The 21,059-nt window shown below is 40.1% G+C and overlaps 1 protein-coding gene across 3 annotated transcripts in view; it reads left to right on the top strand.

Annotated features, from left to right (window-relative positions):
- MTUS1 (microtubule associated tumor suppressor 1) overlaps positions 1 to 21,059 on the top strand; it is a 44,411-nt gene that overhangs the window by 1,115 nt on the left and 22,237 nt on the right. The window contains exons 1-2 of one of the 3 annotated variants that reach the window (XM_012663006.1): positions 20,250 to 20,440; positions 20,991 to 21,028. In XM_012663006.1, coding sequence (XP_012518460.1) covers positions 20,425 to 20,440; positions 20,991 to 21,028 — 54 coding nt within the window. In that variant the 5' untranslated portion in view covers positions 20,250 to 20,424. Of the gene's footprint in view, positions 1 to 12,854; positions 13,070 to 20,223; positions 20,441 to 20,990; positions 21,029 to 21,059 lie in introns of those variants that run through there. The other 2 variants (XM_012663004.1, XM_012663005.1) reach the window with 2 other exon arrangements.

Genomic DNA, 21,059 nt, shown 5'->3' with positions numbered 1-21,059 from the left:
AAGAGGGAAATAGATGGAGGATGTATTTCAGGTGGGTGCAAACCTGCCTGCCCCCTCGTAGGGGATTTGGTCAGCTCACACTGCTACCTCTTGTTCTAGATGATATTTGCAACTGTGGCAAACTGAGTTGATTTTATTCTGTGAAATACATAACTGGGTTGCTGTTAGAGTTGTTTCCGGCTGGTTAGTATTAACTGCTGTAGGATTGTTTAACGAGGATGTGGATAAATTATTTTTCTGTTTCGTGTGCACATCAGCCCTTACGTGTCTTGTTTTTCACTTGGCTCCTCTCTGTCCCTGGTGATTCTTTTTTTTTTTTTTTTTTTTCCCAGCTGACTGTTTTTAGTTTTCCCGGAGGCATCTGCCTTCTCCGTGGGAGAATTGTCACTCTCTCCAGCACCTCTTTCTCATGTTTCATAATCGCCCTTGACCTGCCCCTTGAGTTCGCCAGCCTTTGGCTCTCGGTCCGAGCCCACAGCTGCAGGTAGAGCAGTGGCCCTTCCTCTCCCAGCCCAGGTGCCACTGTACTTCTTCCAACCTGAAAAAATAAAATACAAGAGTGTACGAGCAATACAAGAGTACCCTATGTTTGCAATAATTTTTATGATCTAAAGCAGCTCCAAGTAGCTTTTCATTTTAACTATTGTTTTAAATAATGTAATCCGTGCTCCAAGTTCAAAATAAAAATCAAACAGTATAGAGGGTTGTAGAATCCTAAGTAAGCCTCTTTCCCAGCCGGGCTCCCTGCCCTCTCGCTGGAGGCAGCTGCCCTCTCAGCTGCTTGTGGATCCTTCCTGTAATTTTCTAATCATGTGTAAACCTATGTTGGTCTTTTATAGCCTTTTTTTGTTAAACAGAAATGAAAGCATACTATATATTCTTCCACACCTTACTTTTAAAAGTGAATGTATCTTAGATTTTCATGGTAACGTGTGTTTATCTACCGCAATCAAAAAAAAAAAAAAAAAAGTCTTGTAACATTCCGTCGTTGGGTGAGGCATGATTTATTTAACCGGTCCTCTGGTAGTGGACATTTTAGGTGGTTTGTAGTATTTTTGTGAAGCACATAGCTTTCCAAGACGGCTTAAGCAAAAGACAGCAAGACTTTTATTATCAGAGTTTAGTTAACAGTGATGTTTTAGGTACTTTTTATTTTCTGAATTTATATTAAATATTTTCAAAAATTTGATTGCAGTCACATTTTTTTGAGCTGGAGTGCACACAGAAGTGATCTAGTCTACCTTATTTTACACCAGGAAGTCTGAGGCCCAGAGAAGTGAATTAGCTTGCCCAAGGCACACAGTAAGTGGCAGTGACAGGATTAAAACTTAGGACCTCTGTTTAGAATCTTCGGCTCACACATTTTCCCGGTTGTGAATTTTGCTGTAATTCTGTTAGACCCAGAGAATAGTAGCAATAGAGAAAGAATTTGGTGTGTGGGAAGCATTTTAAAATTACGTAAAGCATTTAATTCTGCTTTCCCCAAAAGAAATCTTTTGTGAGCTTATCCATATTGCATAGTTTTAAGTTCCGAGAAATCTTCCAATAAAATGTATATTGAAGCCATTTCAGTAACTCTTACCTAGTGGACTGTAAGTATTAAGTTGTGTCTGGATTCCTAACGAAGGACCTGGTGTTGGTTGCCTTGGTGGCAGTGGTGGTGACCTGGATTCCAGGAGGCCTGGGTCACAGCCTTGGTTCTGCTGGTAACTAAATGACCTTGTGCACGCAACCTCACAGAGCTACAAAATAAAGATATCGGATGAGATGATTTCCAAGTTCCCCTTAGCCTTTAAGTTCTGTGAATTTTCTAGCTATAGATTAAAAAACGCTGGATGTGTTACTCTACCTGGAAATTCATCTGTTCTCTCCTGTTCCTTACCTCCTATATTCAGTTAATACTTCTGACTTACCTATTATTCTTCATGACACCTTGTTTTTCCCATATCTGGTCATCAGATCTCCGTCACCTTGGAATCATCGTCTGTCCTCATTTGTCCACAACCAATTGGTTGCAAGAATCTAAGACTCCATCCTTTGAAATCTTTGTTTTTAGCCATTGCTACTGCCCTCATTCCAGCATTATCAGGTTGAAGCATTTGAAATTGCTCTTCTTAGAAGTAAAAAGCCACCAAATACTGACAATTTTGTATAATCCAACCCAAGATTTTGACTGGGCTATCCGAAGGGTTTGATACTCCCTCCGGCTGTGCCACGTGCCTTTCCCTACTTCTAAACTGTCCTTCGCATTACAGATTAATTCACTCATGTGACAAAGAAGTATCAATTAGACAGGCGCTGTGTGCCTGGCACAGTACTGGGTGCTGAAATTATAGGCAGGACTGTGTCCCACGTGGCTCCTGCCTTTGCACAGCCCACGGCTTAACAGAAGGACACAGACACAGACCATCGAGTCATCATGGTAGGGCCGGCAGCTGAAGCAAAAGACACAAGGGTTTAGTTAATAGTGATGTTTTAGGTACATTTTATTTTCTGAACTTATATTAAAACATCTTTAAAAAATGTGATTGTAGTCATAATTTTTTAAGCTAAAATGCACATAGAGGTGATCTAGTCCACCTTATTTTACACCAGGACATCTAAGGCCTAGGGAGGTGAATTCGCTTGCCCAAGGCACACAGCGAGTGGCAGGGATGGGACTAGGACCTGCATTTAAGACTAGGTGTCCCGGCAGCTCTTAGCCAGTGGAGGTAGCTTCATCCACATCTTCCAGGAGAAGTGCCTTTTAAGTTGGATCCTCAGGAGATGTAGAATTAGCCAAGAAACAAAAAGTGTTCCAGACAGAGAAAACAACGTGCGAAAGCCTGGAGGTGAGGGAAAGAGAGGGTTCCTTCAAGGAAACAAAAGAATTGTAATATTTTTGCACATGTTAATAGAATGTGGTGCGAGGGAGGGGCCGGCAATCCCAGGGACCCAGGCAGAGCAAGCCCTTCCATCGAACCTACGTGCAGGGTGCTGTGCTTTTGCTATATTGTTGTTGGGTGGCACCTGCTGACAAAGCGCGTTGTCGAGTTCAGCGTGTCATTTCCTCTGTAAATAGAGGTGAGGAGAAGGAGTGAGTTTGTCGGTTCTGCCTGGTGTCGCAGGATGTCAGGCGTGGATGAAGATGTCAGGATCAGGGAGGAATCTTCTAAGAAGTCCAGAAATGACTTCACTGGCTTGCCAAAGTATCAAGCTCAGTCTGTTTCAGAATTTTACCAGAACATGTTAGTTCCAGTTTTATAATGAGCCACGGGATGGGAAGAAAAGACTTTTCTAAGAAATATTCCTTGCCACTTAGAATTCAGTTTTTCTGTGAAGCCGGAGAGACTTGTATTAATTACCGTGATGAATGATGAATACCATTTGTTCTTCTGGACTCAAGTGAAGGCAACTTACTGCCCTGAGAAGCAGAATTCTTTCTGCTGAGCTAAAGCAAAAAGAAGGGATGTATGTACATATGTATTAAGGAAAGACAGAAGTACTATTAGAATAAAACACTTCTATTTACTTAAAGCAGCGCTAAAGAGGACTATTTGACTATGTATTCATTCAGTAAGAGTCAGGCAGAATGTGGATAAATTGTTTAATTAGAATAAAATTCATCACATTATGTTCTTGTATTTGGTACTCACTTTTGATGCTGTCAAGTGGGACTGTTTCTAGCTGCAGATAACAGCTTTTACCTAAGAAGTAGTTTGTTTCAACTAAGGAGAGGCAGCTTTGATGTTCAGTGGCTCAGAAATGTCAGGGTTCTACAGCTCTGCTATTTTCTTAGCCCTTTTCTTGTGCCTGTTGCCTCATGAACTCGCAATGGCTGCTCCAGGAAGGAGGAAGAAGAGAGAGGAAAGGGGTGGTGTCAGACCACTTAAGCTTACATCTCATTGGCTAAATCTCTGTCACATGGTATCTGTACCTGCAAGGGAGTCTGGGAAATGGAGTGTCTGACCTCTCTCATCTCTGTTGTGTATGCAGGTATAAGATGGGTTAAGAACCTTATTATAGTGTCTGCCACAGAGAAGGCAAAAGAATTATTTCTCAGAAGCTGATATTAGCCTCTTATAAATGAGGGGAGTATATAATTTAACAAGTTGAATCTTGCAAGAGGCCTTGGTGTTTGTCTATTATGTGAATTTTGGGTTGGGGGATTAATGATTGCCTATTTGTAATTATTTCAATTAAACTTTTAAGTTTTGTTTTGGACATAAGTCTTAATGTTGGATTTTTGATCTCTTAAATGAATTAATTTTCAGCTGTAAAATACATTGAGAAAGGAATGTTCTCAACTTGAGATGTAGCTTTTATGTTTTGTTTTTTTTTTTTTTTGAGACAGTCTCACTCTCTTGCCCGGGCCAGAGTGCCGTGGTGTCAGCCTAGCTCACAGCAACCTCAAACTCCTGGGCTTGAGCGATCCTCCTGCCTCAGTCTCCCGAGTAGCTGGGACTACAGGCACGCGCCACCATGCCCAGCTAATTTTTATATATATATTTTTAGTTGTTTGGCTAATTTCTTTCTATTTTTAGTAGAGACGGGTTCTCGTTCTTGCTCAGGCTTGTCTCGAACTCCTGAGCTCAAACAATCCGCCTGCCTCAGCCTCCCAGAGTGCTAGGATTACAGGTGTGAGCCACCGCGCCCGGCCAGGTTTTATACATTTTTATTAATGCATTTCTGGACAGATTGCACTGTTAAGGTGACAGTAAATAAACTTCAGTTTCTCTTGTGTTTCTCTCACACTACAAAATATAGAAGTCAATGAAGCCATTTTAAAAAGCTTCCATAAAAAAGCATATGTATTAGATTTGGGGTTTTTTTTGGAGATTGGGTCTTGCTCTGTCACTCAGGCTGGAGTGCAGTGGCATGATCATAGCTCAGTGCGGCCTCCAACTCCTGGGCTCAAGCCATCCTCCCACCTCAGCCTCCCGACTAGCTGGGACTACAGGCGCGTGCCACCACGGCCGGCTTATATTAGAATTTGTGTGTGAGAAGATAAGATTCAATCGTTTGTAGAATACAGAAGAAATCAAAAGGACCAAGATCAAGAACAACAGATGAGAGATGTATCTTTCCACCACCTTTTTCTTACCTTACCACGAATCCAGAGTTGTGTCTTTGGCTTACTTGCAAGCTGTCTTGAAGATTTTCCTGGCCTCTTGCTACACTGATGAGCATTTACTAAGAGCTGCTGTTATGAGTGGTATTATGCTGAGAACGTTTTGTCATAGATTGACTCTCTGCTTCTGTGGCTATGGTGGTCTTATAGCTCTAGGTTTGCTATGACATGAAAATCTGTCCTTTCTTAGTTATAGCATTCCATTGAAGAAGGTAGTGAGGGGTTAAATGACTTTTCATTCATACTACATACTATTTTCATAAGTCTTTAGAAGTTCGATGTTGAAAGAGATAGCCAGTACTTCTTAATCTGACAGGTTTCAGATAGAGTTTAACTGCACTAAATTGTGTTTTAATGTGACATCTCCTCTCACACAAAAATGAAAAGTAAAGCATCAATTATGGTTTGGAGTCGGATTCAGAGTGGGAAGTACAGCAGTGTTTTTCATCACAACACACTAGGGGAATATGGCAAGCTATATATAGTAAATACTTAACTAGGACAATTGAAATATTCTAGTTGTGTTTCGGTCAGTAGAGAATAACTATAAATAAAATATAATGGTACCTTTTATTAGCTCTAAAGCATGTTTCAGAGCTATAAATAATACTTTATTAATAGCGTATCGCACATTACTTGTTTCCTTAGGTAAAAAGACAACAAATGTGATTTTAAATATATCTCATGTTGAATGTCATTTTTCTGTTTTTGTCTTAGGTGATACTTTGGGTTATCTTAGCACCCGAGGGTCCTTTTTATAAAAATCGGTGGTTATATAGCTCTGGGAAAAATTAGGACTAATAGAGCTTCCTTTTGGGTGGGAGACTTGTCTTTTTCCTGTTGCTCTGGTGACTCAAGTTCTAGGCACTTCTCTCTCAAATTGTTTTTCCTTAACTGGTTAATACTTTGAAAATGAGGTTCTCTTTTTATTTATTGTTTGTGTTAAAGATATTCCTAGTGTTAAATATTTTAATGGGATACCTTAACTTTTGTTTGTGTTGTAAGATAGTTTTATTGTCTTTAGTACACGGTAATGAGATTATTTTTTTTTTAACCCACTTTAGTGCATTTTGGGGATTTTTTCCCCAGTCAGGTTGCTTGTCTGCTTGATTCAGCCATGCTGCTTTACTGGGGGCCCTGTTAACAAAAATAGTGATTTCAAGAATGCAGTGAGGGCTGGGGACCCGCAGGGCACAGCCTCATTGGCACAGCAGTGACAGCACCTGAGCTCCAGGTTAGGATGTAAAAATCACAGAAGAGACAGAATTTAAAATTATAAAATAATAAATGCACTGGAGGCAATGACTTCAAAGAGAAGGACCATGCAGATTTTTTCTTCTTGATTTAGAATCAGTGCCTAGTGGTGACAGAATACTATTCCTGGTACTGAATTCTTCTATGTGTTAAATTTAAAAGGACACTTTGTTGGTGCATGTTGTCATTACTGAAATTTTTTTTAAAACTGCCGACATAAGCAGGCTTTGTAATCCTGAGCAGTCTTTTAGGTACCTGATAAAATTGATAAGTGAAAATGATCATTAAGACAAAAACAAAAAACGAAGGTCTATAGGAAGGCTAGTGTTTAATATTTTTGGAAGAGAAACTATAATTTATGTAATAGAGGGGGAAAAAAACCAGCATTAGTGGCTGCCATCTTGTAAAACAGCACTTTGTTACCATCAGTGGGAACTTGATATATTAAATCTTATCCTTTTCCTTGTGCTGTGCTCTAAGAAAAGACCTATCCAATTTGTTTCATATACAGTGTGAACAACATAACACAAGATACTTGTTTCCTAATTTAAGTTAAAACAAAAATTCAGGTTTTTAAAATTAAAATTCAGGTTCTCAATGAAATTTTTGCTTTTTACATGATTAAAATGAAAATATCTTCATATCTTCGGAATGTTTAACATTAATTTCAACTTCTGTTACTTGTAGATTTTTTTTGTGTGTGTGTCTCATTTTTATGGCATGCTCTTTCAGGCCTGAAACAATTCATACAGTTAACATATTAAGATGGACTTTTAGGTTGTTTAGAAGTCCATCTAACTGAGGGAGGCAATAACTTCTTAAAAGTCCTTCTGAATGTGTGAATTCTTATTTACTCTTTGTAGTTGGTAGTCTGTTCTGGGTACATGAAAGCATGAAAAATCAGCATTTTTCCTGCTGGCTATGTGGAAAATATTTAAGGTCAAGTTTGGGTGTTATTTCAGGAAAAATTTGGCAAGCATGATTAACCCTAAACAGGAATTTGTATACAAATATGCCTTCTATTCTCTAAGCTGCTTTTAAAATGAAAAAAAAAAAAAAAAGAATAGTAAACCCTTTTACATATAATACAAGTCATTGCCACACATCCTATCAATATAGTAATGTAAAATTTTCAGTGCTAAGGTGTCTGAAAGCCCCTCTCTCCCACCAAGAATAGGCTTGAGTCATTTTAAAAATTTAAACACTGTGCTTTGCTGAGCTTAAATTGTTCCATGTGCAATAAATGCCACATCTCCCTAGAAATAGAAAAATATTTATGATAGTTATGTGCCTCCTAAATTATGATTACTGTTGTTTTAGAGTAAACACATAATGAAGGGAACACTAGAAAACTTGATACAAATTTAAACTAATAATTGATGACATGAATAATAGCTTCTGGAAATATTTGAGCAAGGTTGTACAGGTTACCACGAGTTCACCGTTAATTGGTATGACTAGAAGGTGTGCGTGTTCATGCTCTTGTGTGGGGGGGGCAGTCTTCAGGACGTCAGGAAAATGACCCGGCGGGCGATTACACTTGGAAGGCAGGTGAGTTTAGAATAGACTGTTTTTGGGTAATCAGGAGCAGTGCTGGAGAATGTCATTGCACCTTCCTCAACACATCCCAGCCTGGCCCCTCCCTCCCTCTGCCCTCACCCTTGTTCCCTGAGCTAGTCTCCTCTTGATGTGGTTTCCTGGATGCCTCCTGGTCCAGGTGGCCACTCAGTCCTCCTCTTCCACCTCCCAAACCCCGTCCTCTTTCCCTGCCTGCTGCACTGCCACTGGCCCAAGTGTTTCCCTTCCTGGGCCTCCCGCCCTCTCTGCCTCTGCACAGCTTCCTGCACTGCACCTCCAGGCCCAGCTCAGGTTGTTCCCTGCCTCCTACAGGACAAAACCTTGCACGGTGCCCGTGCTCTCGCCCCTGTTTACATTTCCATCGCTTGCTTTTACTTCAGCTTCGGGAGCGTCGACTGTGTTGTGATGGATGGCGTCCGGGAGCCCTCGTGCCCTCTGTCCCTGTGTTTGCTGCCTTCCCTTCCCTGCGGGGGCCCGTCTGCTCACCTGTCTGCCAAATGTGCGAGTGTGCACCCAGACTCTGCCTCTCGGGAGCCCTTCTTGACCGCCCGGATCTGGGTCTCCCTCTGCCTATACTCCCACCACACTGTGTACACAATTCCAGTATCTAGAAAGTTCCTCGAGAGCAAGGACCAATTTGTTAGGAAGGTATCCCATAGACATTTAGGGAATGAGCAGTAGTCGTTTGGGTGATTGTTTCATATCCAAATACTTACTCGAAAACATATTTCCCAATAATTCCCATTTTAATGCTTTGTTTTTGTGAAGTGTCCCAGGGTAAACACCTGTCATCAAATGCTGAGGAAACATAAAGAACTGCGTATAGGTGTCCCTGTTACGGCTTTTATGGATGTAGCTTTAGATGAAGGCAGGAAAAAAGGGAATTGGCTACCTGTCCAGGCTGCTGGCAGAGATTCAGAGACCCCTCACCAGCCCCTGAGCTCATTGCCTACATTTTATTAACTTACAGACATTACTCTTTAATGCAATATGTAGTGGAAAGTACATACCACCTGGTGACTGTCACCTTTATACAGATAGGTGGATATTTGAGAGTTGAACAGCAAGAGATTAACACCAGGGAAACATGAGTCAACAGAGATCTTTGGTGTCTTCGTGTGTCCCTAAGCAACGCCATCTTCTCTGTGATGCCTCCCCTGCCACCCCCCAAGGCACCAAGGCAGGTCCGCCCACACTACAGCAATGCCATCGTGGTAGGTCTTGATAAAAATTTGATGAGTAGGTCAATGAGTGCACAAAAAATTAGACAACATTAGTTACTGAATTCTGGGTTTAGTTTTGTGTTTCATGGGACCCAAGGCAAACTCTTAGTAGATCCTACCTCTATCTGACTTGATTTTAATAATTTGGAAAACCAGTAGATTCAGTAACGGTATGGCTTGTTTGGCCTTAGAATAAATGTGTCCGTAGCTGCTAGTGTGTGATGATGGTTAGTCCGTGTCTTAATGGTTAAGCCTTGTTCTCAAAAGTTGTCTTTGGTCTTGACTATATATGCCTGGGAGACTTGAGTCTGAAGAATGAGCCTCATTACCCAACTGCTTGCTTTAAGAAGATGATAAATGAGTTCACTGGGCTAGTTTTAAATTTTTGTTAAATCAAGGTTTCTAAGTAGAAAGAACAAAGATAGCAAACCATGCTATGCAGCTGTTTTTCAGGTAAGCCAATGCATTTGGTTCAGGACTTTGTTTTCCTGATGGAGGTTTCAGTGTCATTAGAGTGAATCCCAGGAAGGCTGGGTCAGAGCTGAACGGTGGTTAATTATCTTGTTGGGAGAAATCTGAGTTGATGCAGAAGTCAACATTGAATTTTAAGGTTTCCGATTAAATTGATCCTTTGAAATCAGAATGTGTCCTGTGCATAGGCATGATAAACAAAATATGTTATACTTGTAAATACAGCTGCATTATCAAAACAGTAACATGTCGATAAACATCATCTAAGTGCAAGGTTTGGCTCGGATTATGCTAGTTTCACGTAAATAATGAATCCTGTAGGATTTAAGGAAAACTCGTGGTTTTTCAGCATTAACGAATTCCTGTATTTATGAGCCTTAGGGCTTTGAGCATTACTGGAGGTTTTTGCATGCTCTCTGATCTTCACTTGAGCCAGGAGTGAGGAGAGAGGGAAGGGTGTGCAAACTGGGTCACCGGCTGCCATGTGGTGTGATTCTAGCCTTGGGGAGCACAGTATATGGAGCGGAAGACGGAGGTCACCACGCGCTTTGCCAGCTCCAGGTAGAGGGAAGTCTGCCTGCTTATTTGCTGTTATGTTGAAATTTGGAGACACGTTATCTTAAAAGAATACGTCAACGCGATCTTTTATTCTTAACTGTAAACCTCCTCTGAGTAGTCGCAAAGCCTGTGTAACCTTTAGATTCCTTTCTAGATCGCCCAAGGAAGAATTCCAGATGAACATGTTTTCTTGATGGATAGCTGTTAAAGATTTAAGGGCTCAAAATTCACTTTAACCATCTTTTAAAAATAATTTTATTTTTTAATTTTATGTTTAATTTTCAAATAGGTAATACATTTACCCCATGGTTAAAGGGTATAAAAAAATGCCTTAGGACATCCTTCATCTGTCTGGTTCCTATTCTCTTCCCTGAAAAAGTAAACATTGTTTTATATGTGTTATGCAATATTTTTGTTATACGAAAAAAACTAAGAATATTTTCTACAAAAATATTACCGTAGAAGATTCACCTCCCAGATTTTGTAAATAGTTATAACCTGACAGTTTTAAAACTCTTAATTTTGTGTTAAATAATAACATTGATTATCATAGACATTCTAGAATGAGAATCAAATGTTATTCAGGCCTCAAAAAATGATAAAGCAATTACCAATCAAATTTTAAAGTAAGTATTGATAGGACATACAGCAATGATATCAGAAGAATGAATTTATATCTATGTTGTGGTAAATTCTAGAATCTAGAATTTGGACTGTCTAGAATCTAGATAGTCAAAGAATTAAGTTTGTTGTGTTTTTATAAAATTATGACAAATGTTTATGTGTAGGTTTATTTAAATGAGCTATAATGGGCTTGAATATATTAAAGTGGCATTTTGTTAAGCTTATTGCATAAATATTTTTTATTTACAATGTGTGTCTACTTAATCCACTTTCCAAAATATGTGGGAACGGCAGTGCCATGACATCAGAAGCCTGGGTTCTGACTCTGAATCTATCCCATAGAAGCTGTCTACACTGGGGCAAGCACCTCCACATCCATGATCCCCCCACTTCCCTATCCAGGGTTCCTGGGAGGATCAAGAGAGGGAAAGTGAGAACGCTCTGTGAACAGTAAAACACTATGTAATTATGATGTTACGTGATGAATATAATCTTTAAGAACACTTAGGAAATGACATAAAGGAATACTAACCTCAGATATTTGACAAGTTGTCCAATGGATTATTTTTCATTAATATAGTAAGTGACTCTAATAATTAGTTCTTCCTTCAGGACTGTAATATTACAACAGTATTAACTCGGTGGTTTTCTCCATATGCTATGGAAATGACAGTCACTGATAAGCCACTATTAATAATTGCTAATAATAAAGAGTGGATAAATACTTTCCCCCCTCTTCAAGTATTAATGAGAACGTAAAGGATATCTTAGTCATTGTAGAACTGAGAATTATCATGTATTAATACAAATGAGTTGTTTAACCATCTAATGCAACCATAGGAAGTGAGAGCCTTTTTTTCTGATTTTAACTTAGAGTATATTGAGTGTAATTTTCCACTGGTTCTTGGAACATGAATACTGAGGTTTCTTTGTTTATTTTCCTTCACGCAAACACTGTAGTAGTTTGCCCCTCCCTGAACAATTAAAGGAAATAATTACTAATTGCTTAAAAAGTTGTCTTAGGTTTGTTTGTTACCAGAAAATGTGGATGACATAGAGAAAGCCTATTAGGATAAGGAAAGATTTTTTTTTTTGTTTCTAGCGTCTTTTTTTTTCCTCCAGATTTAGATATGTTTTGATTATTTGACTTGTTTATTTCAAGAAGCTAAGCAGTTTGTTTCCTGTTTTTCCAATTCTGTTTGGTATTTAAAGTGCCTGACACATTTGGAATGGTTCCAAAACTGAACAGTTTTTCATTTACAATAGAGTAATTCCCTGGGCACCATGGCATTAGGAAGAGAATAATCACAGTGTGGCATCTTAGATGGATTTGGAGTGTTAGCATGTGCTTTTAAAAAAATATTTAGAAGCATTATCACTGCTGTCAGAAAAAGAACCAACAAAGTTTGTGTTTGATAGAAAATCGAGTAGTGTAGTCAGACATACAGCACTCTTAACAGTAAACTTGATGAGGTAAAATGTGAGTAGATTTTCAATGTATGTGATGATTTATTAGAGATTGGAAAATGACACATTTGCAATATAAATCTCTGTAATGACCAGGCCGCCCTCAGGGAAAGGATGAGACATTTGTAGAAAATGTGGAGGGAGGAGGGAAAAACATTTCAAATCCAATCATTTGTGGTTTTCTTTCAGCATCTGTGATCAGAATAGTTAGGATACTAGCCACAGTCAGGTTCCTCTGCCAATTTAACCGGAAAACTAGAAACTATGAAATGAACATCACTTTGCACACAATTTTTGTGTTTCTGGGTTGCTAACTCTACTGGTTTTGTGCTCATGATTCTCTGCTCCATATAAATCTTTTAAAGTCAGAACTGAAGGCATCGTCTGTGTTTGTGAATTCCAGACGTCTAGATCTCTGATTAATTCCAGTTCTCATCTCTATGTGCCCCATATGTGAACATAACTTAAATGCTTCTCTGTGGTTTATCTGGTTGTTTCTGAACCCATGTGGTGGTGATTGTAAAAATTAACATCACGTATCTCTGTGCCTGCATTAATTCCTTTTGCAGTTGAAAAGGGCAGGCAAAAGAATCCCAGAAGTTTATGTATCCAGACGCAGACGTCTCCAGATGCACTGTCCTCCAAAAAAACCCTTGAATTGGCTCAGTATAAGACCAAATGTGAAAACCAGAGTGGATTTATCCTGCAGCTGAAGCAGCTTCTTTCCCGCGGCAATACCAAGTTCGAAGCATTGACAGTTGTGATTCAGCATCTTCTCTCAGAGGTGAGGATGTGCGCCCTCAAAACAGTCTTTGTCACTCAGGTGGGAGGTGGGGAAACGGGGACAGTGCTCATGCTCAGGCCTCGTGACTATCTTTAAGTTAATGATTGGGAAGATAGGGTGTCATTTACGCAGTTTCAACTCACCTGATACCTGACTCGGTCTCCAGACGTTTCAGATGGGAACGTTTTCTTCCTTTTTTCCCTTAGAGTCTCTTGCTTAAAATGACAATAGCAAAAAGATAAATGGCCTGTTATACTCTTATCTGCCTCTGCACCTAAATTAGCATTAACTTTTTTTTCCACTTAATTTTTTGTCTAATTATATGTAGCTTTCTATATCATGCTTAGTTTACTGCTTTGGAAAAAACGAGGTTAATTAAAGGTCAAAGAACAGTTTCGAGGTAACTTTCAGAATCACATGTGGGGACTCTTCCTGCAATTTCCATCCATTCCTAAAATAATCTGTGGTCCAACAAAAGCAAAGCAGATTTTCTTTGTTCATTTCCTCTTTCCTGATAATCTACAGGGATGTTAATTCAGGAGCTGGTTAAAACTCATTGAGAAAACCAAGTGTATGTGAACATATGTTGTTGACATCGCAATAAAAACTCTGATTATCTGAGGGGGAAACTGGGATAAGAACATAACTTGAGCTCTGTAGGTATTTTGTAATCAAAGTTGTTTTAAAGGCGGATAGAAATCACATCTCAAAAGAAGAAAACTGGTTCAGTTTGGTGGTTCTGTGGTTCAGTTCAATCCAACAAACCCATACTGATCTCATACACCTACTGTGATGTGGTTGCCTATTTAGGAAGGGGGAGGCAGAGGTGAATTAGGTGCGGTTTTTGCCTTTGAGGAGCTACCAGGATAGTAGACAGATGAATATCTGGTGAATATTTTACAGCTTTGTCTATATATATATATATATGTTTTTTTTTTTTTTTAGGAGAAGGAGGTTAGAGACATTTAGTTTTTTAGTTACAATAGTACACAGTGTTTTTATTTCTCTTTAATCTGTAAGGAAGGAACTCAAGAGTTTGTTTATATAACCAAGTAAGCTAAATCAGAAACCATGTAATATCAAATGTAGGGAACAGTTAGTTTTTGTATTTAGAGATAAACCAATTATTTTGTCTTACCATATCCAGCCTGACAGCCCCATCTTCAACGCTGTTCTCTCCTTCTGTCTTCCTCCTGAGATCAATGAATTCTCATCCACAGTGTTTCTTCCCCTCTTCTGCCTTTGCCCCTCCTATGTCCAGACCCTGGATGACTGTCCTCTGGGTGACAATGGTAACTGTGTAACCTGTCTTTATGCTTTCACTCTGTCCCCCGATAATCCATCCCAAGCACAGAGAACAGCTTTGTTTTTCCAAAGCGTTCCATCCTGCTGATAAAAACCATCAATGGTTCTCCATTATCTACAGCTGATCTGCCCAGTATGGCAGCCATGGTGATGATGGTAACTGTGTAACCTGTCTTTATGCTTGCACTCTGTCCCCCAATAATCCACCCCAAGCACAGAGAACAGCTTTGTCTTTCCAAAACATTCCATCCTGCTGATGAGAACCTTCAGTGGTTCTCCGTTATCTACAGCTGATCTGCCCAGTATGGCGGCCACTGCAAGGCTGTTGAGCATTCGAAATGTAATCAGTCTGAATTCAGATACGCAACAAGTGTAAAATACACAAAAATTTCACAAACTTAGAATGAAAAAAAGTTGCAAAATATCTCAATTTTTATGCTGACTATATCAAAATGACATTTTGTATATATGTGTGTTAAATAAAATATTAAAATTAACTATCTTTTTTAACTTTTTGTCAAAGTGGCTACTAGGAAATTTAAAATTGCCTACATGACACACATTATATTTTTTTGGAAGAGTCTGGTTTATAACTTGGACTCTCTATAATTTGGCACCAACTGCCCTTTATAATGCCATCTCCACTGCTCAGACGCTCCAGCTGCATGTTAAAGAGGAACTTCATTTGTTGAATATTTACTAAGTGCCAGATAGTCTTACTTACCATATTAGGTCCTCACCAAAATCACAATGAGTTGGAATTTACAAATAAGAAAATTGAGGCAGAGAATCATTAAGTAACTTGCCTGTCATCAAACAGCTAGCGTGAGGAGAACCAGGACTTGAACTAGGGTCTAGGATACAGGGTGCTGTAGACTTCCTGTACCCTCTTCATCCTCTGTTCAAATACTATCGCTGGACTACTGCCCTTGCCCCTAACACCTGCATGCTCAGATCTGTCGTACGGAAGCTTGGCATTACCACCTGGGTTCAACTTATGTGGATTCAGCACGCAAACAACTAAAATAAAAAAAAAAATGCAAATTAAATAAAGAAGGAAGTCTCGCCTTTCCTGCCCCGCAGTGAGCAAAGGTCCAGGGGTAGATTCTGGAGGAGGGATAGGAATGCGCCCTGCCTTCAGGTGTCCGCTCAGTCTCTAAACACTTCTCGTGGCATGAACATTCCATACTCTATGCAGTCCTGGTGTTTAAAGATACTTTGCCCACATACAGCCTGGCCCCTAAACCAAGCCAAGTCCTTTAGCAGGTGCTCAGCTGGAGAAAGAGGACGCCAACCCTAGAGGAAAATGTTGCTGGGTTGGATCTACTGAGAGAGGCTTCGTCAATCTGCAGCCCGACAAACTTAATGAGTTTTGAAGACTCTTGTACTGGGTGTGAGTTTTTCCTTATAGCTAAATTTAGGCCCTGTAATTGTGACTCCACTGAATACAGCCCCAAAGCACCCTCCTTTAATGAAGATTTTCCCGAGCCTTCTAGGTCTATATCCTGTCCACCTTCTGGATTCCAGGAACATTTATACCTCTCTTTCATTCCCTACTTTATACTAGAGGGATCCGTTAAGTGCTCAGTTTTGTTTTTTAGACGGGCAGGATTCACTGAGGGCAGGATCTGCATCTGGTTCTTTCTTAGGGAACCACCCTAGCAGCTATAGTAGATAGAGGGTCTATGTGTAAACGAGTAAGCGAGTGGAGAAGGTGGAAGGAACGCCAGATATTAGATGAAGATAAAGTCCTTATGTAAGTGATCTTTCTCCTCATTTTATAACTAGCAAATATTTACTGATTGCCTAACGTGTACCGGGTACTATTATAAAACAATTAGAAAGGAAAGATGGAACCAGGGCAAAAGTTAAGTAATTAAAACAAATTCCCTTAACCCTTTAGTTTTCTCATACCCATTACAGAAGTATGTATACCGTATGTATATATGTATATGTACACGTGCATGTTGTATGTTTGTATTTTTATATATGTATAAATTAAGTATCACGTGTATGTTTACATATATCTTATCATTGCTAACTTTTTCTAAATGGTTTTGGAGCATTAGATTTGGGGTAAAAATGACTGATTATAGGGCATCCTGGAATTATCACTCGTCCTTTTGTTGCAAGTCTATGTAGTAACTTCAGCGTACCCACTTCAGTGGTAGACATATTATTACATTAGGTAGCAGAAGTTCTAATAAATGTCTCGTGTATCTAGAAACCAATGTCACAATCACTATTTCTCAAAGGACACACCCACGTTAGTTTTAACTTCTTCTAATTCTTGGTTTATGCTTGCATAATTGGAACAGTATTCTGCACAGACAGCCACAGTGAATGACAATGTCGATGGTAGTAATCCCAGTTTATTCATGAAAAGGGTCTACAGATGGGTTTCTAGGTAAGCCTGAACAGGACCCAGGTCACCCCCCAAACCTCTGACTAATTCTTCAAAGTGCCTCCAAGTCTTTTTTGCAAGCGCAGTCGAGCCTAAAGTAGTACCTAAACAAAGGTGGGTTTTGAATGACGTTAGCAGTCTACTGTAAGTAAAATTGTCTCAACGGAAAGGGTGGACGCACTGAGCAGTTCCCTGTGTGGGTACGCGGTGGGGAGAAGGTCACACAGCACACAGCTGAGCCGTCTGACGCGGCTCTTCTCTGCAAGATCTCCTCTGCTGTCGATGCTGCTCAGTAGCTAGCAAAATTCAGGCACACTGATGGGACGACGGCCAGAGACTGAGTGCCTGTGTCCCAGGGACTCCTAATTAAATTATGGTGAATCCATTTTTTTTTTTTTCTTGGAGCACTTCATATATTTAATGCATGAACATAAAACATCTTTCTGTTCAGATTCCCGCCTTTCCCTTTTTCACGTTGCGTGGAATTCTGTGTGTTACGATACAGAGAGAATTAAATAAACGTGTCATCTGGACTGTTAAGAGTTTAAACACAAACACTGATCTAGGAGCAGCTGAATAAAAAAATCAAATCAGTGTCTAAGTGATACAGTGTGTTTTATCATCTATAAGTTGAGGGTCAATACCTGTGAAGGGCAAGCTACCAGGGAGAATCAGGCAGAAACTAACACTTAGGATGTGTCTATGATGGTATAGGCATCGTGGTCAGCATTTTTCATATTTAAAGCCTTTGGTTTTTATTATTGTATTCCTGTATTGCTTCCCCTCCGGTGAGGTCATCTGCTTTGATAGCTAACCAAAGAATTGGGCCTGGACGTCTTAGTTCCACCTAGGTCCCAGGCTCCTTGAAGGCAGGGACCATATCTTAAATTTCTTTTGTATTTTCATAACATCTACTGTGGAAATAATGCTTGGTTAATTGGTTCTGAGTAATAACTTGCCAACCAGTCCAGAAGCCTAGATGTTCTTTCTAGGCATTTGGGGGAAGGGATGGTGTCTACAGTTGGCATTTAGCATTCCCAGAAGGTTTCCACAGTGGGTCAGTGAAGAAAGCCCGGCGTTCCTGAGAGGGTGACATTGACAAGATTGTGGAGTTGAGACATGCGTGGCACATGTGACTTGGACAGAAGAGAGGCTGGGAGTCTTACACAGGAGCTGGAGGATTCAGGTCCGTGGAACTACACAGGGAAGTGTGTTGTTTTTTTGTCGGTTTGTTTTTTAATGCATTCAATGAGAGGCTCTTTTTGAGGAAAAGAGTTTACATGTACAAACAATATGGTGTGGTGGCTCATGCCTGTAATCCCAGCACTTTGGGAGGCTGAGGCAGGGGGATCATTTGAGGCCAGGAGTTTGAGACCAGCCTGGGCAATATAGCAAGACCCCATCTCTAAAAAAAAAAAAGAAAAGAAGAAAGCTGGGCCTGGTGCGATGTGCTGCTTGTAGTCCCAGCTACTTGGGAGGCTGAGACAGGAGGATCACTTGATCCCAGGAGTTCAAGGCTACAGTGAACTCAACCACTGCACTCCAGCCTGGGTGACAGTGTGACCCTGTCTCTAAAAAAATTTTTAAAGAATATGGAATGATAATCGAGTAGCTCTCTGAAAGGTGAAGAGATGTTTTTGATAGTTCAGGAATCTGTTGATGCACATCGGGACTAAAGTGGAGGTAGCACTAGTAGGAAAAGTGCAGTGGATTCAGACACATTGTGAAGGAAGAACTGACTAATTGTTAATCCATTTAGACAAAGAATGAGGGAGGACCTCAGGGTTTTCTTGTTTTGTTGCTGTGATTGACAGAGGTGGGAAGATGTCAGTGGCTTCTGAGGCATTGGGGACAGGAAGGTTGAGTGTGGTGGGGTTGGGGGAAATGTCCACGTGCATACTGAAATCCCCTGTTCCCAACACCCTTTTAATAAGCAAAAATATCACCCGGTATATATTTGTGATAGAACATAACGGTTTTTCGTAAAATTATGCTTCAAAATTATACCAACTATAATTTTTAATTTTTTCATCTTCCCTTTAGTTTGCATAAATTTGAAGAGTGATTTGATTTTCTTTCTGTCTCTTCCTTCTATTAGCAATTTGGCTACTGTTGGAAAGTGAATTTTAAGTAAATTTACTGAATGTGCTTTGGAATTGCTTGTGGGTATTTAGTAAAGCTGTCTTCTGCTTTTCCTGTGCCTTGAGTGACAAAACTTGCTGATATTTACTTGACGTAGATTACTAAATAAATAAAAATAAGGCTTAAATCTGGGATTAAGAGAAGTATATATTTAGGTTTTTCTTTTATTATTATCCAGGCTGATTTTCCTCAAACTTTAATTTCTATATTAGAAAACCAATTACTTATTTTTGAAACTTAGACTCACTGATTTGTGATTTCAGAACAACTTAATACCACATTTTTTTTTTTTTAAAGTCGAGCATTTAGGACACCATTGAGGCCAAAAGGTACTCAGTGAAAAAGTGTTTCTTAAATTCGAGTCGCTGTTAACTGTTCACAAGACAGTGCTGGTGTTTAGCACTCACTTCCTTGGCTCTTACTGAGAGACAAATACAAAGTGAATGTTAAAAATACATGTGATCGGCCGGGCGCGGTGGCTCACGCCTGTAATCCTAGCACTCTGGGAGGCCGAAGCCGGCGGATTGTTTGAGCTCAGGAGTTTGAGACCAGCCTGAGCAAGAGCGAGACTCCGTCTCTACTTAAGAAAGAAAAAAATAGAAATGATCTGGACAACTAAAAATATATAGAAAAAATTAGCCGGGCATGGTGGCGCATGCCTGTAGTCCCAGCTACTCAGGAGGCTGAGGCAGGAGGATCGCATGAGCCCAGGAGTTTGAGGTTGCTGTGAGCTAGGCTGATGCCACGGCACTCGCTCTAGCCAGGGCAACACAGTAAGACTCTGCCTCAAAAAAAAAAAAAAAAAAATACATGTGATCTCCAATGCTCAAATCAGTACTTCAGACTTTTTTTGTAAAAACACCATTGGACCACGTTCTATGTGGTCAAATTAAATTCGGAGGGAAGCACCATTCATTTTGTAAAGTCATTTAAAATCCTAAGTCACAAACAGCCCCTTTCATTCATTGCCCGTCACCTAGTTCATAACCTCATTTCGTATATGGGTTTGGAAGAGCAAGTTTCCCTTTTCTATTAGTAAGCGTAATAACCTAATGACCTCAATTAGAGAGGGGAGTGGAAAAGGCTCACAAATCTAAAAATAACTCCATTATCCATGCAGAGAGGGCCCGTTTTTCTTTCCACCGTTCCAGCTGATATTTAACTAAGTGGCAATCGATCAGTCCAGCGTCTGCCTCTCGTTTTTCATAAATGAAGGGCTGTGGCTTTAAGTGATCGCAGGCTGCTTGTGCCAAAGGCAGAGGCTGCAGTATCAGCTTCTGCGGGGGAGAGGAGTCTGAGGCTTACGGTAACCTGCAGGACGAAGTAAGGCTGCCCGCGGGCCAATGGCGCACCTCCCGGTAGAGCTTTGAATGTAGACAGACCCGCCTGGTGGGTGGTGCGGCCACCTGTGCACTTCCCGGATAGTGCGAGAAGGGGAGGGGGGAGTTGGAGACAGAAGCTGGAACATGGGCTGCCCCAGCAGCAAAATGTGCCTCTATTCTCCATGTGCAGCAACGAGGGTAATTAGTGTTTGTTTATAGTGCTTTTCTGGAAGAACGTCAGGGACTGCTGCAGAGGTTGTCTGGAATTAGGGGAAATGCTTTGAATGACAAGCAACTCTTGCTGCAAAGGCTGGGTCCCATGATCTCTGCAATACGGTGATCAAGATGCGGTGAGAGCTCCGTCTTGGGTGATCCCAGTAAGGGCATTTTTCAGAGAGCTTTGGAATTCTTCCTTTTCCTTAGTTACGCCCTGGTGCTAGGGAATCTACTCTTTTAAGGCACTGTGTCTAATTACTGTATGCGTGGAAGCGTGTGTGTGTGTGATAGTGATTTCCGTGAGTTGCTGGTGACTTGAAAATTATTTATCCCAAGGTTAATAATTGCTTTTTAAATACTAAAACAGCTACCTGGGTTTCTTTGGTTTGTTTCTCTTAACATCTGTTTAGAATTATAGCTGACTCACAATACGATAATTCTTAGAAAATAGTGCATGGCTGAATAAAATCAATTTTGTCCTTAAAAGATTATCTGCGGCAGCTGTATAACAAACTTTTTGTCTTTCTTTTAGAAATAAAGCGTTGGTCTTGTAACGAAAGTTTTTTATTTGTGAGTATAGCACAAAGTATGTATAAGCGCC

This window comes from Propithecus coquereli, unplaced genomic scaffold, assembly GCF_000956105.1.
Source record: "Propithecus coquereli isolate 6110/MARCELLA unplaced genomic scaffold, Pcoq_1.0 Scaffold79, whole genome shotgun sequence".
Classification (NCBI taxonomy): Eukaryota; Metazoa; Chordata; class Mammalia; order Primates; family Indriidae; genus Propithecus; species Propithecus coquereli.
Note: the sequence above shows the minus strand (reverse complement) of the source record. Positions and strands in the feature narration are given on the sequence as shown.